We start from the raw sequence: 23,882 nt of genomic DNA on the forward strand, positions 1-23,882 counted from the left end.
AGAGTAAAGTAAAGTTATATATGTATTATTTATATAAATACACAGTCACATAAAATGTGTCTAACATTCAAGGACTTTCGCTCCCTTTTTATACCATTATCCATGTGATGATAAAAACGCCGCATATACCTACACCCATTTAAATCGTTGTTTTTGATTTTTGATATTGCTTATAGGTAGGTATAAAATGGGTATGATGGGACTCTGTGTGGCATGACAAGGCAGGGCAAGGCAATGGCATCATCATCATCCTCGCCTCGTTATCTCCACACACACTTTACTCCACAGTGTTAGGTATTTGGTGTTATTTGCTTCCTTGGATAAAATAGTGTGTATATACAGCTCTACCGCGGCACACATAAAACAATCACTGCTCCAGTGCTCCCGATTGTTTTTCCTTTCTATATTTACATTTTTAATACAAAAAATTTAATTTTCCAATTATAATTAATTAATTTTGAATTCGTGTTTTCTAAAATGTCCTTTTGTTGAAATAAAATAGAGATTATCTTAAAAAAAAAAATTTTAAGAAAAAAAAATTTTTTGTTTTTTTGGAAATTATATTTTTCATAGTGAAAAGATTTTCAAGTGAAAATTTTTAAACCAATTTTCCTGTTTTTCTTCGGTGTTGTGTTTCCATTTTTAATGCTTGTCATGTCTCCGTATCCGTATCCGTGTGTGTGCGCGCATGAAAATTACGAGTTTCTAATGGTATTGTGAGTGCAACATAAAACACAAACATACCCGGCGCTGTATAGAACTCCTACAACATAACCTAATACACAAACACATACACAAAACCCATACAAATACCAATAAAAACGCATACAATATCCCCCTCTGGAAAATAGAGAGGAAAATCTAAAACATACATCAACACTCTTCTATACACTATCGTAAAAAAAAAAAAAAAAAACAATAAAGGGCATAGGAAAGGAAAATTATAATTTCAACCCTCCTCATCACGTCATCCGTTATATTCCCGTTAGTATAGTGCTGTCGTGCGGGTAGTGTGGCGATAAAGCCGAGAGACCTCTCGTTAGATTCACGGCCTTTACCATATTTCTTGCCTTGTGTTTTTCCTTCTTTTTTGCTTCTTTGCACAAAAAAAACACACATAGTCATCATCCAGCGCCATCTAGCCATCCATCCGGCTGCCTGTTTGTCGTCATTCTTTACCGTTTCGTTACCATTAGGAGTTGTGGGCTTTTTGGTCGTAGTAGTGCACCAGAGTGAGTGCGGGTGAGTGAGAGTGAATACCCTTATTCAATTGAAGGGGTGGCAACCATCATCATCGTTATAAAGGAGACTACTTTCGCTACAACCGGGATACATTAAACATTATTTTCTGCCGGAGAATCGGTGGAGATTTTTCCAACCAAACAAAAAAAAAAAAAAAACGGTAAAATGATGAATTTTTCGGCATTTGGGGGCCCATTCTCGGGCATCCATCAATTTGCGGCAAAATTTGGCCACGACACACAAACGCCGGGAGCTTTTTCAACGCCGGGTGTAAATGGTAGCAACGCCAACGACAATCATGCTGCACAACGTTACCAGACGAACGGCAATCATTTCAATCAAAATGCACCCTCAGGTAAGTTTTTTCTCTCTAAGGCGTGATCCTAAAAATACCTACTGTTAAAAAAAGTGATATTTTCACTTATTCACGTGATCGGGTGAAATCAAGAGTGCATATAGAAAGTGATATAAGAAAAGGGTATGTCGCCATAGTAACGCAAAGGGGGGACAAAGATTTTCTTTTTTTGGTTATCGGTTTTTGGTTTACGATATTTATTTTCTTCCTTCTCGGCGACACGACTTTGGCTAATGGCGTTTTTATTGATTTTTTCCTTCAGTAGTCGTTTTTCGTTTCACCGGGATATCGCCGTCTACTAATATAGTGTTTGTATATTCCATGTGTAGAGTACATATGTATGTTAGGCAGCATATATGTGCCGTACATTCTGCTTCCACCCTCTTTGTTGTTTTTGTGGGGTAAAAACCACCACCGCCGCCATCTAACCATCTATCGGCTTTCTTCATCACCATCACACAATCATCGTCACCCCAATCCAACAAAAATCTAAACCCAACCACCACCATTTTTCACCACCGGCATCGCTCCACCAATTTGACAGCCAAGCAAGCACAATCTTTGACATCAGTGTTGCCGGTTTGAGCTTTGAGAGAATAAACTACCTACATACTTTCTATACAAAAATTATTCATTGGAAATGAACTTTAACTACTTTATATGGGGTGGTTGTTGTTGATATATTTTTTATTTTTGGGTGAATAAGAGAAAACAGCTGGAAATTGATCTTTTATTTACCTCCACCACATATACTTTGTTCACATATTTGCCCCTTATCACATAATAAGCATCAATATTCCAATTAGAAATTCTAGACTTTGTATATAAGAGAAGTTTTTGGAGAACTAAATTTTCTTGTTTTCTATGTCGATTAGTATAATGTGTAACTGTGACATATGGTTTTTCAAAGTTACTCTGGTAAATAAATTTATGTGCCATTAATGAAGAGATTAAAAATCGATACTCATTGATATGTTGTCTAAAATGAAGTTATTTCCCATGTATCCTTAATCTTTTCTAAATTTAATTTTATCTTCATAAACTATTTTATACCTACATTAGAATCAGTTAGAGGTAAGAGGTTGTTTCCAATTACCTACCCGAGAAACAATTTTGATTCTATAACGCTTTACAGATGCTATTGTTGCTCCTGTAAAGTATTATAGAAGCAAAATTACTAAATGGGTGGATTTAAAAAAATTGACATTTAAATTTTTTTGAATTATTAGCATTTTTTGCTCTTTTCTGCACTTGTCTTAATTTTGTAATTTTGTTCTGTTTTTCCCATAGCCTCATTTTGTAGCCTTATGTAGGTGCGGGTAAATAGGCCTAGCTTATATGTTTTTCCTACATTTTGTGTCCTACGGTAGGTATTTGGTAAGATATTACCGTCCTTTTCGCCAGGTTTTTACGTGTTCCCTATACATTTTCTGACTTTAAGTATATAGGTACGGGTAATAGGACCTAAGGTTGATTTGAAATAAAACTGTTTATTTAAAACGGTAGGCCCTAACATACTATGATAGGGTAATATGGCCAATTGGTTTTAACTATTATAATTGTTAAACTATACTTGGTAATTGAGATCAATATGAATATTTATTATTAATTAATAAATTTCTAAAGCTTTCAAACAACTATAGTAATATCTTTTTTTAAAAGCCATACCATATTATTTAAAAATTATATGTAGGTACATAATTATTCCACTTCTTATGATACCACTTGTGGAACTTATAATTTTTTTTCATATGAGCCATATTATACTCACAACCACGGCAGTGAGAAATTTGGGTGGGAGTTGTGATCTTTTTACATTCAAATATTTTAGGCCCTCTTAATCGCCGATACCATGGATTTCCACATACATATATCATTCTTTGGACTATGAACATTTTTGTGAAGCATCAAAGCGAATGAAAGAAACATTCAAATAAGTTTTTTACGCATAAATGTAATTTTTCACAAAATATATCGGGATATTTCTTATAATTTGATCTATAAAATCGGCTCTGAAAATGTATGATGTAACATTGATGAAAGGGAATGAGCAATAAAATACGTCGCGTCGGCACAATTCCATGACCACGAATCTGCATTTTTGGACATTTTCGCTTTTATGCATCATTTTACTTGTTATAGATTCCTCTACTCACTGCGTCGATCTGAATCCTTCATCTGTTGCTTAGCAGTTTAACCCTCTGTTGGCACACGGGTGCGAATTTGGCAGGACAACAAAAAAATTACTATTTTTCAAAAAAGTGGTCAGAATTGTGAACACAATATTCGAATTCCTCGGAAAATTCTACATCAATTTCATGTAAGAATCTCTATAAAATATTGAGACCGAAAAAAGTTCTATAGCTACATGGAAAAGTATAAACCAAATTCACTATCACGTCACAAAAAAGAGGTGTGCCTATAGAGGGTTAAACTATCAATAATTTCTGTTGCACAAGTTTCCATAAGATTGCATGAGTTTCCAAAACACACCGTCTTTCTCAAAACTACAATTTTGCAGATTCGTGGTTTTGGCTTTGTGAACATGACATCTACCAGTTTGAATAATAACACTGCCCAACACACATATACAAATTTTTAATAAAAATAAAATTTTTTTTGGATTTTTATTTACCTACATACAGAACCGAATTAAATTACATTCCAAATAAAAATTTAAAAGCACATGTGATAAAAAAAACTAAAAAAAAATTGCATTAAATTATCCCCAAAATGTGGAAAATGAAAATATCTAACAAAACAAAATTAGAGGTCCTCAGTGTGATTTTTAGGCTTAGTGAACCCAAATACATTAGATTCGATATAAAATTTCTGGAAAATGTTAACAAACACTTAAAATTAGCATAACTTAAAAATTTTTAATTTTTCTCTCATTTGAAATAGGTACCTACATACCTAGGTACATGCCTACATAGATACATATAGCTAGCTTTGAGGGAAAAAAAGTTGGATGAAGTTCTTGTCTGCATTAAACACCGTTTTCAAAAAGGTATAAACCATCTTTCTACTAGTTAAAAATGCTTAGGTGCCTTCTTAGTTTGCAGTAGCCCGTGAGAAGACCAGTAATTATAAGAAAGTTTTACGTTTTCTCCTATTCTGCAATACGGTTAGGGTCCCATTTTGTCAAGTTCGTAATGTTTCCCTATAGCCTATACACTCCAATACAAGCTTGGAGTTGATTTCGTAGGATTTAAGTGCTTTTATGGCAGCTTAACTCTACCAGAAATAATAGGTGCGTCCCACGAAGAAAAAATCTCTGAGGGCTCAATGTCATTTTGAAAGAGAGCAAGATAATTTTGTGGGACAAGTTTCTCACATGAACCCAATTTTTTTTTCAAATCCAACACTTCAACTGCAACTTCACACAATTGCAACTTTTCTTCAAATATTAAATTGTGATAAAAAAAAAAATTAAGAAAGCAAAAGAAATTGAATCGAAACAATTTTCGTCTCAGAAATCTCAGAAAAAAAATGAGCGCTCAGTAGACATTTTTTGTCTTACTTAAAAAATCTCTGAGCGCTCAGAGATCTGACTTGGTGGGACGCACCTAATGGTAATGTTTTTGCTCCGGTGATTTAATTTGAGGCTTATTTCTGCACATTTTACAATGGCGTTTACTACAGCTTGAAAGATACTTGGGGATTGACCCATTGGTACGGAGAGTTTGGTATTAGACCCAAAGACCTGTACTTTCTGCTGTTCTCGACCCGTCTGTATAATAATATTGATGGTACTTTCACAAAATGAGTAGTTGATAGATTCACCTTTCCGATATTTTTTACTACTGAGGTGTATTTTGTAGTTTTTTACAAAGTTGTAGTTTGTGACCATGACATCTCTTGTAAAATCAAGGATGTTTTCTTCTGAGGATATGGACAGGAAGTGTTTTTCTCTGATGTCTATGCATTTTCCAGTCCCAGTTCCTTTCTTGGAAAATCTTTTGATAGCTCCTTTAGCAGCACTTTCAATTACTAAGTTGAGTGGACTAAGATCTTGAATAGCCTCCATTGCTGCTGTTACTTTGATACTTTGGTTGTCTGCAAAGTCGGTTTACGGACGACAATTTTAATTGATAACGCCGCTAGAAAAAAAATTATAATAAAATAATTAGCAAAACAAAACAATATGAGATACAAAAAAGAATTTGGCTCTCTTGGGACATCAGACCTCCTACTGTGCAAAAGACACATTGTTAAGTTGGCCTACAAGATAAAATCGTGATTTTTTCCTGTGGTCCTAAAACAATGCAAATTTCATGATTTTATTACAAAGTTTACATATGACTATTTTTTCAATGCTTAGGTACATACTTAATACAAACATTGAAGAAGAATCGCATTATCAAAATTTGCTTTACTAGTCGTGTTTTATTGGCAACTCAGTACTTAGCTCAACAACAAATGAATGCCAAGGATAAATACAATTCTCGCGTTTGTTGTTAACAGAAAATATTTTTTTCAAACTCCTACATTTTTGACTCTTCAACAACAAATGATTTTATTATTAATAAATAAATAAAATTTGTTGTTTGCTCAGTAAAATACTGATTTATCAAGAGAACACGACTATTGATATTGTTTCTACAATGGCCCATATGCATAAAAAATAGTAAATACTAGCAATATGAAAATTAATAAGTATAAACTAGGTTTGATATGCACAAAATGTGGATAAAAAACGTTCATACTTTACAATTTTTCAAGTAAAAGCATTTACTATTTTGTATGCATATGACCCAATGCCTCACTTTTAGTTGTTGGTCGACTATATTTTGATATTTGTTTCAATTGGAGTGTTTTAAATTTTTTAACTTTGGTGAACTAGTCCAAAAAAAACTAAAATTCAATTTTTTATTTCTTTAAGGTATGTAGGTATTTTTTAATTAGTTTCGTTATTTAAATTTTTCTAAGAAAAAGATATGAAACTTCAAATATTTTCATTGTTTCAGCTAAAAAAAAAACAGGAATAATTAAAGCCATGTACCTATATTTATACCTATATCCATTTTCGAACCAAACCTTATTCATATTGTTTATACAGTTATGTTTATACATTTTTCAAGCTAAAAGCTCACACTTACTTTCCTTTTACGAGAACATCAGATATCCTTGAAAACTTCCCACGCCTGATTCCCTTGTTTGGTTCCTAGTTACTGCTTTAGTCGAGTCGAGGTCGTTTCGGCATCATCCCTACACAATACAATTTTCTCTGCCATCTGCTTATGAATTCTGTTTGGTTTCTTTTTACATTGGATGGATTTCTTGGAAAAAATATTATGTGTTTGAGAAAAACATTTATTTTTTGTCTCCTTCCAAAGAGGATATACATATAGAAATATTGCAAACACTTATTAAGGTTAACATTTAAAAGCTAAATATTATTATCAATACAATAAAGTAGGAAATTTTTTTATAAGAATTTCAATTACAGTAGGTACTTACATAAATATAACTTTTGTTGTTGCAATTTATGAAAAACGAAAACAAATTGAATTTTTGTCTGGGTCCATATCCCGGTGGTTAAAATACATTTAATACATGATAAAAACATTGAACTATAATTGAGTATTTACAGTTGTCTACAAATGGATTTAACAAAAATTACTGTGTATTTTGAAACCAGGGTGTTAAAAACTCTTTTTCCTTCTATTACAAATTCGAAAAATTTTTTGCAATTACATACAAAAAATTGTATTAAAAAAAATTCAATGGATAAGGAACTTTTTCTGCATTACCTATACGAAAATGTTACCTATTGCTAATTGAAAATATTTGAATTAGCAAACATTTTTTATCGTTGATTACCTTAAATATTTTGTTTTAAGATAAATGTTATTGCATAAAAAAAAACATTAAAAATAAAATAATATTGCAAAAAGAAATATTTTTCATTAATCAAAAATGATATTGGAAAAAAGAAGAATGTCTACATTCAAATGATGCAGACATTTTCAGTAATATATTTTTGAATTGATTATAGCGTCTTATAAATCCATGAACCCCGGCTGCATCTACTAAAAGATGACCAGGTTGTTACTATTGTGGTATAGACTGGAACTCAAAATTAAACTATGTATATATGTATTAGAGATACAAAAATCTACTATAACTATATTTGCTAGATTATTTTCAAAACGTAAACACGTAAAAGAAAGGATTTTTTAAAATTAAATCATTATCATCACCATAAGAAATAAATTATTTTCGAAAAAACAAGTCGTTGAGAGTTGATTTTTTTTTTTACGATAGATAAATTTGTTACAAGAATAGCACAGGTGTTTAAAAAATTCTTAAAAATTTCAAAACTGAGTTATGAACGGTTTTCTAAGCCTTCGAAAAAGTGGTTACCTATTATGTGTAAAGGAAATTTTGTACGACAATTTGAGCTATACCAAGGGAAAGTTAATAAAGAAAAATTTAAAACAGTTAGACGTCTAATACAGATATTTTTTAGGCGCTAAATTTTGCAATATGATTTTTTGAAAAACACCATTATTTTAGCGTTTTTTGAGTGATGATTTTATTTTTTTTTTGAGCAAGTTACTACAAAATTTGTTGGCCCCAAATTGCCTGGAACGTACTCCTTTCATTATAAAGGTTTAAGGCAGTAAAAGGCCCATTTTACACAGCTGAAAATTCAGAATAAGTAGGATATTCCGTATCCAGAAGCAGTGGCGTAGCGAGAGGGGGCGGACCGCCCCGGGTGTCACCCATTTGGGGGTGACACCCGAAAGCTACCAAAGAGTAATGCGCCTTTATACCTAGATAGCACAGTTTTAACAAAAAGTGATATCAGTGGTAGATTGAGCTAAAGAACAATTTTTTTAAATACATATATCCAAGAATCACCCCTTGAACTTTCCTTATCTACCTCCTATTGATTTAAATTTTTGTTCCTCAGGCCTATTACACAAATCGAGCTTAGTTTTAGCTCCCATACAAAAATCTTTCTAAAAGTTTGCCGAGCCAAGATTTTTTACGAAATTCAGCACAGTTGTGCACAGCTCCAATTAAAAAATCACATTTTCGTTTCGCGTTTTGTATTTGTCATAATATAGCTCACGGAAAAAAAGTGGAGAAAACAATTACCTCGATCTGCATACTAGGCTTTATGTTACATTTTCAATTTAATTTTATAAATTTCATTTAAAACATAAAATTTGTTTTTAAAAGTACAAAACCATCTTTTAAACAGGTTTTAAACTCCAAACCAAGTATTCAATTTAATGACAAAAAATTGTTCGACAAAAAAAATGTTCAAAATTGTTGGCGATTTTTTTTTTGGCAATACGAACTGAGTTGGTCCTGTTCTATTTTTGTGGAGATGGTATCTTGAACATGTTGACTTTTTATCTTATACGATCAAGCTTTGTTACAACATTGTGCTAAAAAAACAATTTCTTGAAATGAAACATTAACTAAAATCACAAACATTTTTTAATTTTTCAAACTTTCTATGCAGTTCTGTTCTCCACATTCCAATGCTTAATTTAACCCAAGTTAAATCGTGGGCACAACTCCAAAACCACGAATCTGCAAAATTGCAGTTTTGAGAAAAATGGCTTCAAGTTTTGGAAACACATGCATTATGGAAACTCGAGTAACGAAAATTGATATTGTAGGCTTCTAGGCAACAGATGGAAAATAGGGGTCGACGCAGTGAATAGAGGGACCGATAACAAGGTAAATGACGCTTTAAAGTGAAAATGTCAAAAAATGCAGATTCGCGGTGGAATGTACTACATACGGACGAAATGGAAACAAAAAATGTTTTTCACAATTCGGGCTCTGAAAATTGTGCTTTTTATTTTATCAATTTTCTGAGAACATTAATATTAAAATTTTAGATTTAACAACCTACATTATGTCAAAAATATTGAGACTTTATGTATATTGTACATGGGACACATGAAGATTGGCCACCTTGTACCCTTGATGTAAGCAGAAAAATGTTTTGCTAAAATAAAAGTATTTCTAACTAAAATTTTCAGACGAATGTAATTGTGTAATTCAACTTTTAAATGTACCAAAGACCCATACTATGCCTAAAATTCGGGATCTGACTGTATTTTAAAAGGCAAAATCTGGCAATTAAGAAATGCCAAAACTTATTTTGTAGGTATTATTTATTAATTAAAGCATTAAAAAAAAAACTATTTGAAAATCTTGGAGAGCTCAAGCAATTTCTTTTTTTTTAGCTAAGAGAAGGAAATGTTCTTTCAGCTTAAAAATAAAATAAATTGCTTGAGCTGAATTGACTCTGAAGGAAAATATACCAAGTTGTTTAACAAAACTGACATCAACAGTCGTCTACCAACCAATGGTTGTTTTCGGAGCTTTGAGGAATTAATATGTTAGCATATATGTTTTTGTTTAATTGACTTCATCCTTAACTACATTGGCCCAAAAGTAAAAAAGTGAGCATTTTCAAACATATTTTGTGATAGTTTTTCCAACTTAAAATCTTCGAAAAATGATGTAAAAAGGTAACTTTTTCACTACTTCATAAAATATACCTATACTACACACAGAAAACATACTACAATATAGGTTTAATTTATACTAGAAAATCCTTAACATCTTTGAAATCTTTATTTTTTTAACATAGGGGTTCATATAATTTTAGTAGATGAATTTACTCTAAAAATCGATATTGCTTGATAGAATAATCCTAACTTCTGATGAAACTGTGTACGATTCTGTTTACAACAATCAAAAAATCAATTTCAATACTTATTAGATAATATGGCAACACCGTCTCTGTGCCACATGCCATCCCACCCCTAAGTATCCTTCATCCCCCATATATAGCCAAAAAGAAAGAAGGAAAACTGCTGTTTCTGCTTCTTTGTTGTTGTCGCGTATTCACCCCCCTGTTTGCTAGTGAATGTGATAATAAAGGAATTCAGTCGTATCGACAGTCGGTACATATACAAACTTCATAGATTCTTCAATTTTTCACCCTCTCCTCGTACAAAAACTGGTTATAAAACTCGGCTCAGCTCGACTATGTGGGTGTTTTACTGTTTTAACTAAAAAAAAATTGAAGGAAGAAGGGTGTTTGATATGTGCTACAAACACAGTTATAATAAACAGAAAAAAAAAAGCCGACAACGGTGGGTGCACACTACTACAAAACTTACATGGATAAGCAGATATGCGGTAGATAGGGGTGGTGTAAGGAAGAGATGTGGTGACTTTCTTTTTTGTTTTTCATTCTTCTCAGTTTCTTCTGCTTGATCTTTTTTCTCAGTAAACACAAAAAAAAAAATTATAGGAAATGTACTGCAATCGTGAACTTATTTTTTAAATGCTGGACAATAAATTTAATAAATCTTTATATAAAAAACTATAGCAGTAAAAATACAAATATTTTACCTACCTTCTTTTATAGGATTTTTATACTTACATATATGGTGAAGTATTCTCAAATGATTAGGTACACAAATATGTTGAGGGCAATGACCTCATGTAGTCCTTTCGTCGAATTGAATTTTCTCTTGCTTTCATTGATGATTCTTGAGGCTAGTTTTATTTTTATGATTAGGTTCTTTGCAACATAGTCAATCTATCAATAAATCAATCGAAATATACAAGTTATAAATAATGAATTCCAAAAATGAAGAAATTCAGAAAGTGCATATAAGAATCGCCTATTAGAGAAAGAAAATCTTATAAGAAAAACAGACATTCCTATAAGAAATGTTCTATATTATCATAAAGTAAATCCTTTTCAAAATTTTTTGTATGCAAAATGCACATGCAATTGCGAGAACTATCTAATGAAATACTTTTACTTTACAATGAAATTACAGCTTCAGTTTAGATTGAACGATACTTGCCGGATTTATACGAGTGACAACTTATCTGTCTAATGTTCTTGTCATTATAATGTCGGAGAATGAGCAGCTTTATTTTTTTTACGGCGGGCGGTTTGTTATTATTTTAATAATACATTTATGTAGCTGTAAGAAACTTCACCTACTACATTTCAAAATGTTATAAAACAAATTTTTTGTTATCTTACTTACGGGAACATCTTTTTGCATAATCTTTCCCATTTTTACACTTTTTTTTTAATTTTGAATTTATGAATCTTAAAGCCTAGTATGCAGCTGGAGCAAAACGAAATTGTCCATAAAAAAATAGCACAGCGAAATTTTGAATGAAAAATTTCGATATGTATGTATGCTTTTCGTTTTTCAGTGGGCAGCAGTAGAAAATAGTTTCAGATTATGTGGACAGTTACCACTTATTTGTCACTTACTTTTTTATGTCTTAGACATTTTTCTTGATTCATAGATCTGTGTTGACAGTGTTTTCATTTTTAATTCATTTTATTTCTTTTTTAAAAAATCATTTTCTGATGTTTTTTTTTTATTTTAAATTAATTTAGAATTTTTATATTTGGACTCGATTATATTTTTTTCATTGGGCACGTTCAGGAAATATTAGGGGCTAGATATTTAGCCAAAGTCATTTTTTGAACGGAAATTTGAGTAAATTGCCTAAATTAGTTTGGATATGATGCTATTGTCAAATTTCGAGTTTACTTATTAGTACAGGAAAGTTAGTAAAAAAACAGGCATATTGTGGAACGAAATATAGGACGGCTGAATTTTTCAAATCTGAAAGAAGGGTATTAGAAAAGCTTAAGTCCTGGTTTTCGGGACGCCACCCCCCTGGCGAAATCCGCCATTTCGAAAAACGCGAATCGCTCTATATCTCCAAAACCGTGTGTCCTAGAGAAATGGTTATCATGACTTAAGCTTTTCTAATACCCCTCTTTCAGATTTGAAAAATTCAGCCGTCCTATATTTCGTTCCACGAAAAAGTCTATCTTTCCTGTACTATAAGTATTTTACCGACCGCATGGGGAAGACACCAAATTTCACTTAACTTTAATGAATAAATGATATTAATTATAACCGATAATGCACTTTTTACTCGTTTTTCACACAAATAAATTCAATTTTACTAAATTAATTCTTTAATTAAAAACAATCTGCTGTCATGTTGACAAGAAAAACTTTCGTAAATTTTTAGGAAAAATTTTCTTGCCTAACTTTCCAGTTAGCTTTCCAATAAAATTACCTAAATTGGAAAGATTTTTTTGACAGCTAACCAATCAGAGACCGAGAAATTACCTAAATATTTAGGGCCTAACGTTTCTGAACCTGCCCATCAGCACTTTTGCTGTCGACTTTGGAGATTTATGCCGACTTTTCTCGAGTCAATTTTTGCAGTGCGCCGAAGATTTTCGTCGTAAGATGACTCGTGTGACTAAAATGACAATCCCTATAGAAGAATCCTAGAATCCTAAAAAAAAAAACAAACAAAGTGTTAAATACTAAAAAATAAATGAGTTTTTCTTTTCTTTGTGATTAAAGAGAATCATGATTACACGTTCAACGAAATCGGTCAACGCGTTGACTATCTGACGTAAAAATGACCTCACAATCTGTCCCAAGAGTGTCACGTGGTGTGATCGTCAACGAAAACTGCTGTCATTGCGTTGACGGGTACGATGACACTCGCGTTGAAACACATTTTTGGGTCAACGCATTGACTATCGTGTGATCGTGTAATCTCTCTGTCAATGCCATTGGGACGCATTGACAGGGTTTTAGGACTGGGTGTCATCGCAATGACCCTATCCCAGCGTTGACGGGCAGAATTTCTTTCAGATTGACATTGGTTTTTGTATAGAAATGTTATGAAATTTGGATTGCCAACATTTTTTGTTGTGCGATTTTTTGAATGGTGTACCGTTTTGGAGGGAGATGGGTTCTCATTTCACCTTTTTGTTTTTTTTTTTTTTTTTACAAAAATAACTTTTCGGTATGGCCATGGCATCCATGTTGGATGCAAAAATTGTTTTTTTTTACAAAAAACCAAAAACCATTTGTATATTCTAAGCTTCATTTTAAGACCATAACCAATAACATTGGGTGCGGCGTTTCTATGCTATAAGCGTTTGAAGGTGGCCATATTGATGTTTTATCGATTTTTAAAAAATCAAATGTCGAAACTTTTTTAATTTTTTTTTTTTTTCTAATTTTTTGACAAAACTTTAGTAATTTTACATTTATATTCGTTCAACAATCTTATCAGAATTCATTTAAGACTTTTATCTTAAAAGTCCATTGCTTATATCTCGAAATATGACCAACATACTCAAAACAATGTTATTCACATTGTTTTGAGAATTTTGGTCACGCATTCAAAGTTTTTAAATACAGAATAACGACAAGTTCTCTACTCAGCAGCTCAGCTGTTTGAGTCAAAAATTTTCGAAAGCATGCGGAGAATTGCTAAAATTTTAGGAAGAAACAGAAAAATGTTTGAGTGAATAGGTTTTATTGAATTAGGCTTCCCTTGAATTGTAAAGAACAAATTCACAAACTCAATAATTCTTGATTGGCATTCGAATCTTATTTCAGAACATCAATTTTCGTTCCTAACATTGTAAGATTTCCTGGTAATTTGCCTTAATGATCGGTTTTCGAAAAACATTATATGAGTAAATCGGTTATTACCCAAAAACCTCTTAAACGCGTACCTACTCACCAAGTATTAATGGGAAGATCCTCAGCATTGTGGTTTTTCATTTTTACTTCAGTCTCATATTAAAAAACACATTTCGACTATTTATCGAATTTCTATATTTATGTATATTTTTGTAGGAAATTGAACACTCTACAAAAACACCATTTTTATTTATCTATTTAAAATATATGTTCGAGGTCAAGGTTTGAAAAATTCATAAAAACATTTTTTATTTTCTCTTAATTACTATCACATGAATCTACCGTGTTACAATCTTTCAAGATATCTAATCGTGCAATGTTATCGTTCCTCTTTCTTCCAATCCCAATCAGTAAGAGTTTGACAAAGTTCTTCCTCTTAAAACCCGGTCTTAGGATAAATTTGTATTGAAAAGTATCCCTCAACCGAGTTTTAAGAGTTAGAGGTTTGTCAATAAATGCAAGTTAATTAATTTAAATTTAAATTTTGCATATCACTTAATTTTCTTTTATATATTTTAGCTTTCTACATATTTTTAAATTCGTTTAACTATAACCAATCGGAAATTGAATATCGAAAATAATTTTTTTTTTTCACTAGCCGATAATAATAATAAAACATTATTAATTAGAACTTTTGCAAAGCTTCGCATTAAAAATTAAATCATTTGACGTCAGAGAATGGTCAGCAAAGTCATATCTTGTATTTAATTATTCAAGAATAGTGAAATTTGATTTTTCAATAAAAAAAAAGTTACGCATACGCCACAGTGACCCACGTTAAATCACAGACACTCAATTATAAATGAAATGTATCACTAATATTAAATCAGAAAAATCAGATTTTGGTTGACGGACAAATCACTGACTGTCAAAATTATACTGTTGTTAAGTTGTGGGTCCTAAAAATGGCAAAAGAAATCAACAAATACCTATATTAATTGATTAAGCTCCTTTTGGCCATGTCAGTTCTGCGGAAATGATAGCCATTTATGTAGGGACATTTCTTGGTACGCTTTAAATTAAAACTTGGGGGCCTAATCCTACAGGTGACCGACCTTTAAAGTTGTCTCAACATTAATAATTTTAACATATGTACATTTATACCCAGCTGTCTTATTGTCCTGTTTAATTAGAGCCTTCAAATCTTGAAATCTAAATTGCACAAAATTAATGCCCAATTAAAAATTTGACTTTATCTTACTTACAAAAAAGTCCTTTTAATGTATTATCATGACCTAAATAAAGCAATTTCCTACAACCCACCAGACGGTTTTATTCTTAGGCTCTCTCTCGTTTTCTGGGGAAATTCATGAATAATATTGGAATGATCATGGTGGCAAAGGGTGAGAGTGTGTTTTATTGGTTTATTTCAGTTGGTATTTTTTTTTTCCTTTTGGTATGTTCATGAAAATTCTATGCGAAAGTGAAAAGCCATGCACAGAGAGAAACTTTCCAAAGTTGCTTTTGCTATATTTGTATCTATCTATCTATACAATTTATACCTACCTACCTTCCTATCTATACATTGCTGCTGCTGCTTACTCCTTCGCTGAAGAGCACAACCAGATGACGACAGTACACGCATCCTGGTATTAGCTGGTGGAAGTTTGTGTGTTCTCTGTGTGTTCGTTGTCAGTTTTGGTTGGTTTTCCTGCTTTTCTTGCTCTTCGGGAAGTTTTTACTTTCTACAACAACGAATACCGGGTGCTCTGTCCTCTGTGTTGTGCCGTTGCCTTTGCCATTGCCGTGCCATTTCAAGTATATCTATGTGATTTTTAATTTCGCTTTTTTTTTCATATTTTTGCATCTCTTTAAAAATATAATAAAACAAAAACACATAAATAAGAAATGTCCTTGTAGAGTAGTGAAAACAAAATTATTGGTGTTTTGAAATTAATTGTGATTTCTTGTGTGTTTTTTTGTATTGTTTCAGCCAATAATATGCAATACGGACAGAATATCTCGATACCATATACTCAACCGCAAGGTGATTTGAATTTCCTTAATTCGTCCGATCATAAAGGAAAAATTCATCCAAAAATCGAACGGGACCGCGAAGAAGGTAAGTTATTTTTTTCATAATTTTTTTTTGTAATGTTTTTTTTTTTTTGTTTATAATAAATTTAACTTTTAAAAGTTTTTTTTTCTTGATAGATTCTTTTCTTAAATAGAAAAAATAAAAAAAAAACTTTTTTTTGGGGGAAATAAAGTTACCGGATATATAGAGCGTACACGCGCTAGCCCAATTAAGCTTTTGTACATAAAAAGGACCTTATGTGCTAGAATGTATATAATTTTGTGGTAAATAATCTTTTGAGTGAAGGGTGTGAGGATATTTCATCCGGTTCCGAAAATGAGCCACGATGAGGCAACGAAAGTTTGACGTCGGCTTTTGTTCTCTCTCTCTCTCTCGCTCTCTCTTTTTTTCCCTCTCTTTCTCTCATTTTGTCTCTGGAGTTCATTTACTTACAGGTTACAGTGTTAGAGCAGCATGCGAGAGCTTATACCTAAATAATAAATTTGATCGACTGATTCTTTTCCTTCGTGTGTCTCTATGAAATATTATAGGAATAGCCCAAATTTAGATCGACAGAGAAAATAAAAATCAATAGATAGGTAATTTTCAAAAGGAACTATACATTTGTGTAGCTTTATGAAGGTCCTTTAGCATAATAACACTATATTTTGTCTCATTGATGGAATAAGGTACAAGTGAAAGTTTCAAATATTTTGTTGTTACTAAGGGCAAGGATATACAAAAGAGCAAAGCTTCTCCTTAATCGAAACAGCACAGAAACCCAACAACAAAGAAATTAAATTTAAATAAGTTTTCTCTCGAAAAAGTCACAAGGACAAATGAGGGCGGCTGATGTGATGTCTGAGGTGAGGGATAGGGAAAGTGAAAGTTTCAAGGATATTCCTGGGCTGCTGCCTTATTTTGTCCATTCTGTGTGGCTCGTGTCGTTTTATTACAATCAGAATATATAGGTACATTTATATATAAATAAATATATACATATATGTAGGATATGTATGTTTAGTATTATGTTGTATATTATTTAATATAGGAATTGAGAATTCGTCAGTAAAAGTGTGTACATGACGGATGTATAGATATCGTTGTTGGTTAGGTACCTACACCCAACTTAGATATAAATATATGTATGAAGGTATGATGGAACAGACACTGTCTGTGTTAGGTGGGGTCAGTGTTTGAATAATTTTTTGGAGGAATAGACATTTTTTTGGAAATATATATCTTCACTTGTAGGTAGGTATTTATATGCATGTAGGTACCTAAATTTGTTGTACTTGTACTTAAGTTTATTCTGCTGTTTTTTGTTCCTCTATTGCCGAGGGCAGTAGGACATTCGTGATAAAAAGTAACAATCAATTTTCATTATTGAATTGATAATTTTGTGTTTATTCAAAAAAATGAATTTGGGTTTGACGTATATACAAATTAGTCAGTTAATTTCTTAACTTATGCAATTTATTTTCTTGCCTTTCTATGAGTTAATTTTTGTTTTTACATTTAAATTTCTAAAAAAAAAAATGAATTTGGCACCACACATGTTGGTATATTGATAACTTTGTGTTTTATTTTTTTTTTGTAAAATACCTATAAGAAGTGAAGAGCTAATCGTTTGCGTTCAAAAAAAACTTCGTAAGTCCATTTTTTTTTTTTGGTTTTACACTTTGTACCTAATTGCAAAAGTTTTATTTTTTAAGTGTTACAAAAAAATTATTTTAGAAATCACGACAAATGAATATCTCAAAAAGAAATAATTGACATACGTAATTTTCATTGAACGGCAACGACAGAATCTCATGAATTATTTTTTCAGTTTGAAAATTGCTTTTTAATAGGGAATTAGTTATAACTTATAAATAAAGTAGACAAATAAAAGAAACATTAATTTTTTTCTCTCTTTGTCAAACTAGATTTAAATACATAAATATATTAGTTTTCAGAGGTTCAAAGTGCTCAGCAATCTAAGAAAACTAAAGAGAACTCCTCTTAGGTTTCTCAATTTCGAAAACAAGATTTGAAAAACTTCCTTAGATCTTATTATTTCTTATTTGATCAAGCTTTGTCGAACCGACTCTAAGAAAAAATCTCTTTTTTCCTGGAGTCACTTATCTACGGTAAAATCAACTCAAAACACATTTATTTAGCGAAGATTTTCGGAAAACTCATCGTATTTCGAACTAATTGCATAATAAAGCTAAATAAAATTTGTGAGTCTTATACCTATTATCTATCTTCCTTATTAATTTTATTTATCTATTTATCAAAATAAAAAATTGGTTGAAAACGGTGAAAAAAATTGGAGTAGCAAAAATAGTTATTCCCGTTATTCGGTGCAAAATCATTTTTCAGAAATCCACACATATACGTTTATAAACCTCACCTATAATTCTATAAATTTTTTGCAAGCTTTCAAAGATTCCTAAAATCAGAAAAACACTCAAAATACCCCGCTTACAAATTAGTTGATTTTTTTTTTTCAAAAATTCGGGGCCTTAAAAAATCCGTGTCAGAGGCCTAATTCTTTTTTTTTATTATTCAAATTTCTGAAAAAGTTAGGAAGGAGAATACCTAGAATAACCCCTCGCATTGTTAAAAAACAAACATTCAAAACTCAGTACTAATTTCTAATAACACTTCTTTTAAGAGATTTATCTATTCTTCTCCCTTTAATTCGATTTTGTTATGATCTCGATTTCGAGGGGATTATAACTCTTCCCCGATTTTGTCTAAAGTTGAACTTGACGTCATATGACTTGACCTTAAAATTGCAATCTATACCAAAATGCTAACAGGTTCACGCGGAACGTGAGGATGAGTCACAATTTTTCGCGTATACAGCCGAGGTTCATTGATTTACATATATATAAGAATGCAAAAAATTGCAAGCGAATAATATTTAATTTGTATTTGTTTCTCTTTATTTTTATGTTTTTTATTGTTTGTTCATTGATCTTCTTTTATTAGACAAACTTTTTAAAAATATTGACAGTGAATTGTAAAAGATATAGCCTATAACATAAGGTATTATAGGAATGGGTCACTAGGGCGTATGTGGAACATTTTTTTCTATTAAAAAACTTTCTTTTTTTAATTTTCTACAACTGATAAATAAGTCAAGCCAATCTTTTCTTTAGTCAAACAGAAATGTTATGTAAGTTATTCCCACCCGTATGTGGGTTAAACAAAAATTGCATTTTTGCTGTCCAAATTTATTATTTGTCTGTCGAAAAAAAATATACCAATTGGAAGAAACATACTGCAAAAGGAAGCATACATGTAACCTCTTCTTCTAATTTTATATATGAATGAAAATAGGTACGACTTTTAGGACAACAAGTTTTTTATAAGATGTACTAAATGGAGAAGTTTTTTTTATTTTTATTTTTTTATTTCATTTAACTAAAAGAAGAAAATAAAAAAAAATGGCCTTAATTTGTATAATTAAATATATATATTAAAAATTAAGAAATATTTAAAATAATAAAAATTTACAAAACTTAAAACACATGTTAATATATTTTTTTTCTGTTTTATATTTTATTTAACAGTGATTAATCAACAAATTCTACAAAATGTCAACCAATCTTGGCAAACACTTGCAAATACAGCGAATACTGTTGATTATTCATCTCATTTGCTGTCAGCAACACTGCCAATATCAATACAACACTTCCTTAAATACTCCGAAACAATAAAAAAAGAATCTTCAGGAATAGTCGGCTCACAAATTAACTCAGGAAATTTAAATTTAGGAAATCTAGATACCGCATCCGGTTTCAATATCAAGGGTGAGGTCTTAAAGAACGGTGCCAATTTGAGCCTAGCACTCGGTGGTATACACACTCCAAACAATACAAATAATACCAATCACAACAATCATAATGGAGGAGGAATTGTTGGAATGGACGGCCACCTTACCAATCTCTCAGAAACAGGAGTTCCAACTACGACAACAGCACCAGCTACTGCTAATACAACTACAACCACAACACCTGGTACAACGACAACTGGCAAGAAAACCAAGAAAAAGAAGCCACCAAAGGAGAAGAAACCTAGACCGAAACCAGGTGAGATTCGTGAAACAAAAGCTCTGGATGGTTCGACGTTATATTGTTGTCCGGAATGTCAAATGGCATATCCCGATCGAAGTTTAATTGAACAACATGTAATATCACATGCTGTTGAGCGAAGATTTGTGTGCGATATATGTAATGCAGCGTTAAAGCGAAAGGATCACTTGACCAGGCACAAGTTGTCGCATATACCAGACCGGCCACATGTGTGCAATGTGAGTATACATTATAAAATTTAATATTGATTCCACCTTGATTAACTGCACAAATTTTCTAAAATTACTTTACTGTTTTTTTTTTAGCAAAAATTATTAATAAAGTAATTTTCCTATATTAGGTTTTCAAGAATTAAAAATGCGTCAGTTTTCGAAAGTTTTAAAAAATAATTGAAGTAATTTGCTAGAATTTGTGCGAAATTAAGTTATTTTCTAAACTTGGCACTAGTTTTTGAAGATTATTTCATAAATTTAAAAAAAAAACGAAATCTCTCAGTTTTAATCAAATATTTAATTTGAATATTTAATTTGAATATACTAGTTGCAAATATTTTTTAAAAAACTGCGCGCTATCTTGTTGCTTACAAATAAATGTATCTTAAGCACGTTTAACCCACTTTTTTTTTAAATTAAGGATTTTCGTTTCACATTTTTTTGTAAAAATATCGATAAAAAAAGCACTTGAAGTTAAAAAAAAATATTTATTGCAACTGAAAAATATTGGCATTACAAAATTATTTTTGTGCATAATATTTGAATTAATAATAATAATTTTTCTGCATGGAAAAAAAATTCAATGCAAAATGTGTGCATTAAATATTTTTTTTTACATAATATTTGTCGAATTCAAATGACTATTTGACCATATATCTGTGGCAACAAGGAATAACAACATAAGTCAACTTATGTCGAACAAGAAAGAAAATTCAATAAAAATTTAGAAAAATATTTAGAGCACACATTTTGCATTGAATTTTTTTTTCTGCTGAAAATTTTTATTTGGAATCAATTTTTTTCTAATTCAAAATATATTTATTTGCAATAAAAATTTTATTTTCACTGGAAATATTTTTCAGTTGCAAAAGAATTTTTTTTTTCAATGCAAAATATTTTTAGTTGCAACATATATTTTTTTTTAAACAAAAAAAAATTAAGTCGAAATAAAATTTGTTTTATTACAAATTTTTTCAGTTGCAACAATTTATTTTTTAGTCGAAATTTTTTTTATTTGCAATAATTTTTGTTTTTTTTGAATTTGTACAACAAAGTTTTTGAGACACTTGAGTGAGTTGTAACCAGGGTTGTACAAAATGATTTTTTTAATGCATTTGTTTTCCATTACAAATTAAAAAATTATTTATTGCAAGTGAAAAAAATTTGCATTAAAAAAATTTACTGCAACTGAAAAATATTTGCAATAAAGAAAATAAAAATATGTCTGCATTGGAAAAAAAAAATCAATGCAAAATGTGTACATAAAATTTTTTTAATATTCGTCGAATTTCTTACAATTTTGACTATTTGGCCTTACATTAGGTTCGATATTGTAGTTTAAATTGCTAATGTATGGTCAAATAGCCAAAATTTTTAATAATTTCGAAGGATATAAAAAAAAATATTTATTGCACACATTTTTTTAATGCAAAATATTTTTATATGCTATATACATATTTTTTTAATGCAAATATTTTTCAGTTGCAATCAAATTTTTGCAATTTTTGTTTTTTTGAGTTGCAATAAATATTTTTTTTAATATTATGTGGATTTTTTTTCAATTGATATTTTTACAACACTGGTTGTAACCCAAAATATCAATCAAGTCCATAATTGATTTGTGGACGGTTCAAGTTAGGTTCAGTTAAGTCGAAATTAGAAAATCTGAACTAGGTCATAATTTATGAATGCAGTGCACAGTGGGTACCCTCCTAATGGGCACATTTTTTTGAATTTGAGATTTTTTAAGAATACAATTTTCTCAAATTTGCGAGCGACAATAAAAAATGCCGTAAATCGAGCACAATTGTGCATCAAATCGGGTAGTGTAACATATTTTTTTTTTGCTTAATCTCATTCAGCTACCATTTTCATATAAACTTTTCTTGAAAAAAAAATTAATTCTTTTTTGTACGCTTTTATTTTACTCAATTCATTCTTAAAATCATTTTCATCGCCCTTAAAACAAGTCTTTATGTCAAAATTTATTCAAATATTTCATTATTTTCAGATTTGCATGAAATCATTTAAACGCAAGGAACAATTAACCTTGCACATCGTGATTCATTCCGGCGAGAAAAAGCATGTTTGCATAGAATGTGGCAAAGGTAAGTAAAATAATTTTCTCACATAAAACACTTCTCCAATAAAATTTTTCTATTTAACATTAAAAATAAAGGTTTCTATCGCAAAGATCACTTACGAAAGCACACGCGTTCGCACATCGCTAGACGTGTTAAGTCCGAGGTTTCCGCTCAAAATGTGAATGGCAGCAACAACAACACCAACAACAATAACAATAACCAGAATAGTACGCTACACGGTTCCTGAGGGTCGTACAAGGACTTTTGGTAGATTTCTATAAATTTCATTCGCAAAGTCTGTTAATACCTTATCTCAAAATGATTGTTATATAAATTCAATTAATTGATTTTATATATCAAACATAATTGATGATGAGATTTAACTTGACGAAAGAAATTTATTGATATTCTATCATTGGTCCTGCTGAGCGCCAACAATTTTTTTTTTTGTTTAAAAAGAAAATTTATTATTTTAAAGCTCCATATACATAAATATAAATTATATATACATTTGTATGTATTTTGTATGTATTTGTATATATTAAGATTTTTTTTTAATTTAAATTTTTATTAATGTACTGATATTGATATCAAATTTCATTATAATGATACAAGTATTTTGATATACAAATTATATATAATTTTGTTTCTTCAAGTACTGAAATGGCTGAATATCTGTGTAATGATGAATTAGGTGTGAGTTTAGATAAAAGGTAAAAATTATAAATTTTTATTTTCAAACAAAATTTCTTTAAGTTGCAATATTTGTTTATTTTAATTTCAATTTGTTATATATATTTTTTTGTAATTGATGTTTAATTTATAAGTTAAGTAGGGGTATACAAAAAAAAATCTTACATTTGTATATTGCAATAAAAAAAAATTAATTAAAATAATCGCACAAGTTACATTTTACAAAAATAAAGAAAGCAAAAAAAGCAAACAAATCTTAATGTACAATTTTATGTAAAAATTGTTAACTAAATTGTCTTCAAAATATACACCATAGAAAGTGGATAAAGAATAAAACAGCAATTAAAATGTACAAAATAATATATTAAACGAGAAAACAAAAATCAAATGCAATTCTCTAATATATTTAAAAAGAAACCTACTTTTTCTTATGAAAAAAATAAGAAACAAAAATTAAAAAGAAAACAAAATACAAAACAAATGATCACTGTGATCCTACTTTGTAACAATTACTGCAATTTAGTGTAAGAGCTTTTTTTTATTTAGTTTTTATAAAGAAATATTTTATTTACTAATTTTTTATTTTAAAATTAATTTTAACATTAAAATGTGCAATTTATGAATATTGTTTTTCTCACAA

General features: G+C 30.4%; 1 protein-coding gene across 2 annotated transcripts; it reads left to right on the plus strand.

The window, feature by feature from the left end:
* The first annotated feature begins 566 nt into the window (after positions 1 to 566).
* Positions 567 to 23,832, plus strand: LOC129915602 (zinc finger protein 567). Of its 2 annotated transcripts, none has more exons than XM_055995219.1 (5): positions 567 to 1,597; positions 16,082 to 16,210; positions 19,732 to 20,471; positions 22,477 to 22,573; positions 22,645 to 23,832. In XM_055995219.1, exons 1-5 carry the CDS (start codon positions 1,408 to 1,410, stop codon positions 22,794 to 22,796), a joined length of 1,308 nt encoding a protein of 435 aa, XP_055851194.1. In that variant the 5' UTR covers positions 567 to 1,407; the 3' UTR covers positions 22,797 to 23,832. The 2 variants fall into 2 exon arrangements, with proteins under 2 accessions (XP_055851194.1, XP_055851195.1); XM_055995220.1 differs by lacking the exon at positions 567 to 1,597 and adding an exon at positions 15,778 to 15,906 and having other exon boundaries at positions 22,645 to 23,831.
* Positions 23,833 to 23,882: the final 50 nt, after the last annotated feature.

This window comes from Episyrphus balteatus, chromosome 3 (genome assembly GCF_945859705.1).
Source record: "Episyrphus balteatus chromosome 3, idEpiBalt1.1, whole genome shotgun sequence".
Classification (NCBI taxonomy): domain Eukaryota; kingdom Metazoa; phylum Arthropoda; class Insecta; order Diptera; family Syrphidae; genus Episyrphus; species Episyrphus balteatus.

Excerpts from the sequence above, each read along its gene's own strand:
- LOC129915602 (XM_055995219.1), top strand. The coding sequence starts at position 1,408 with ATGATGAATTTTTCGGCATTTGGGGGCCCATTCTCGGGCATCCATCAA. Across the intron at positions 1,598-16,081 it reads CAATCAAAATGCACCCTCAG|CCAATAATATGCAATACGGA; the intron begins GTAAGTTTTTTC and ends GTATTGTTTCAG. Across the intron at positions 22,574-22,644 it reads TTGCATAGAATGTGGCAAAG|GTTTCTATCGCAAAGATCAC; the intron begins GTAAGTAAAATA and ends TTAAAAATAAAG.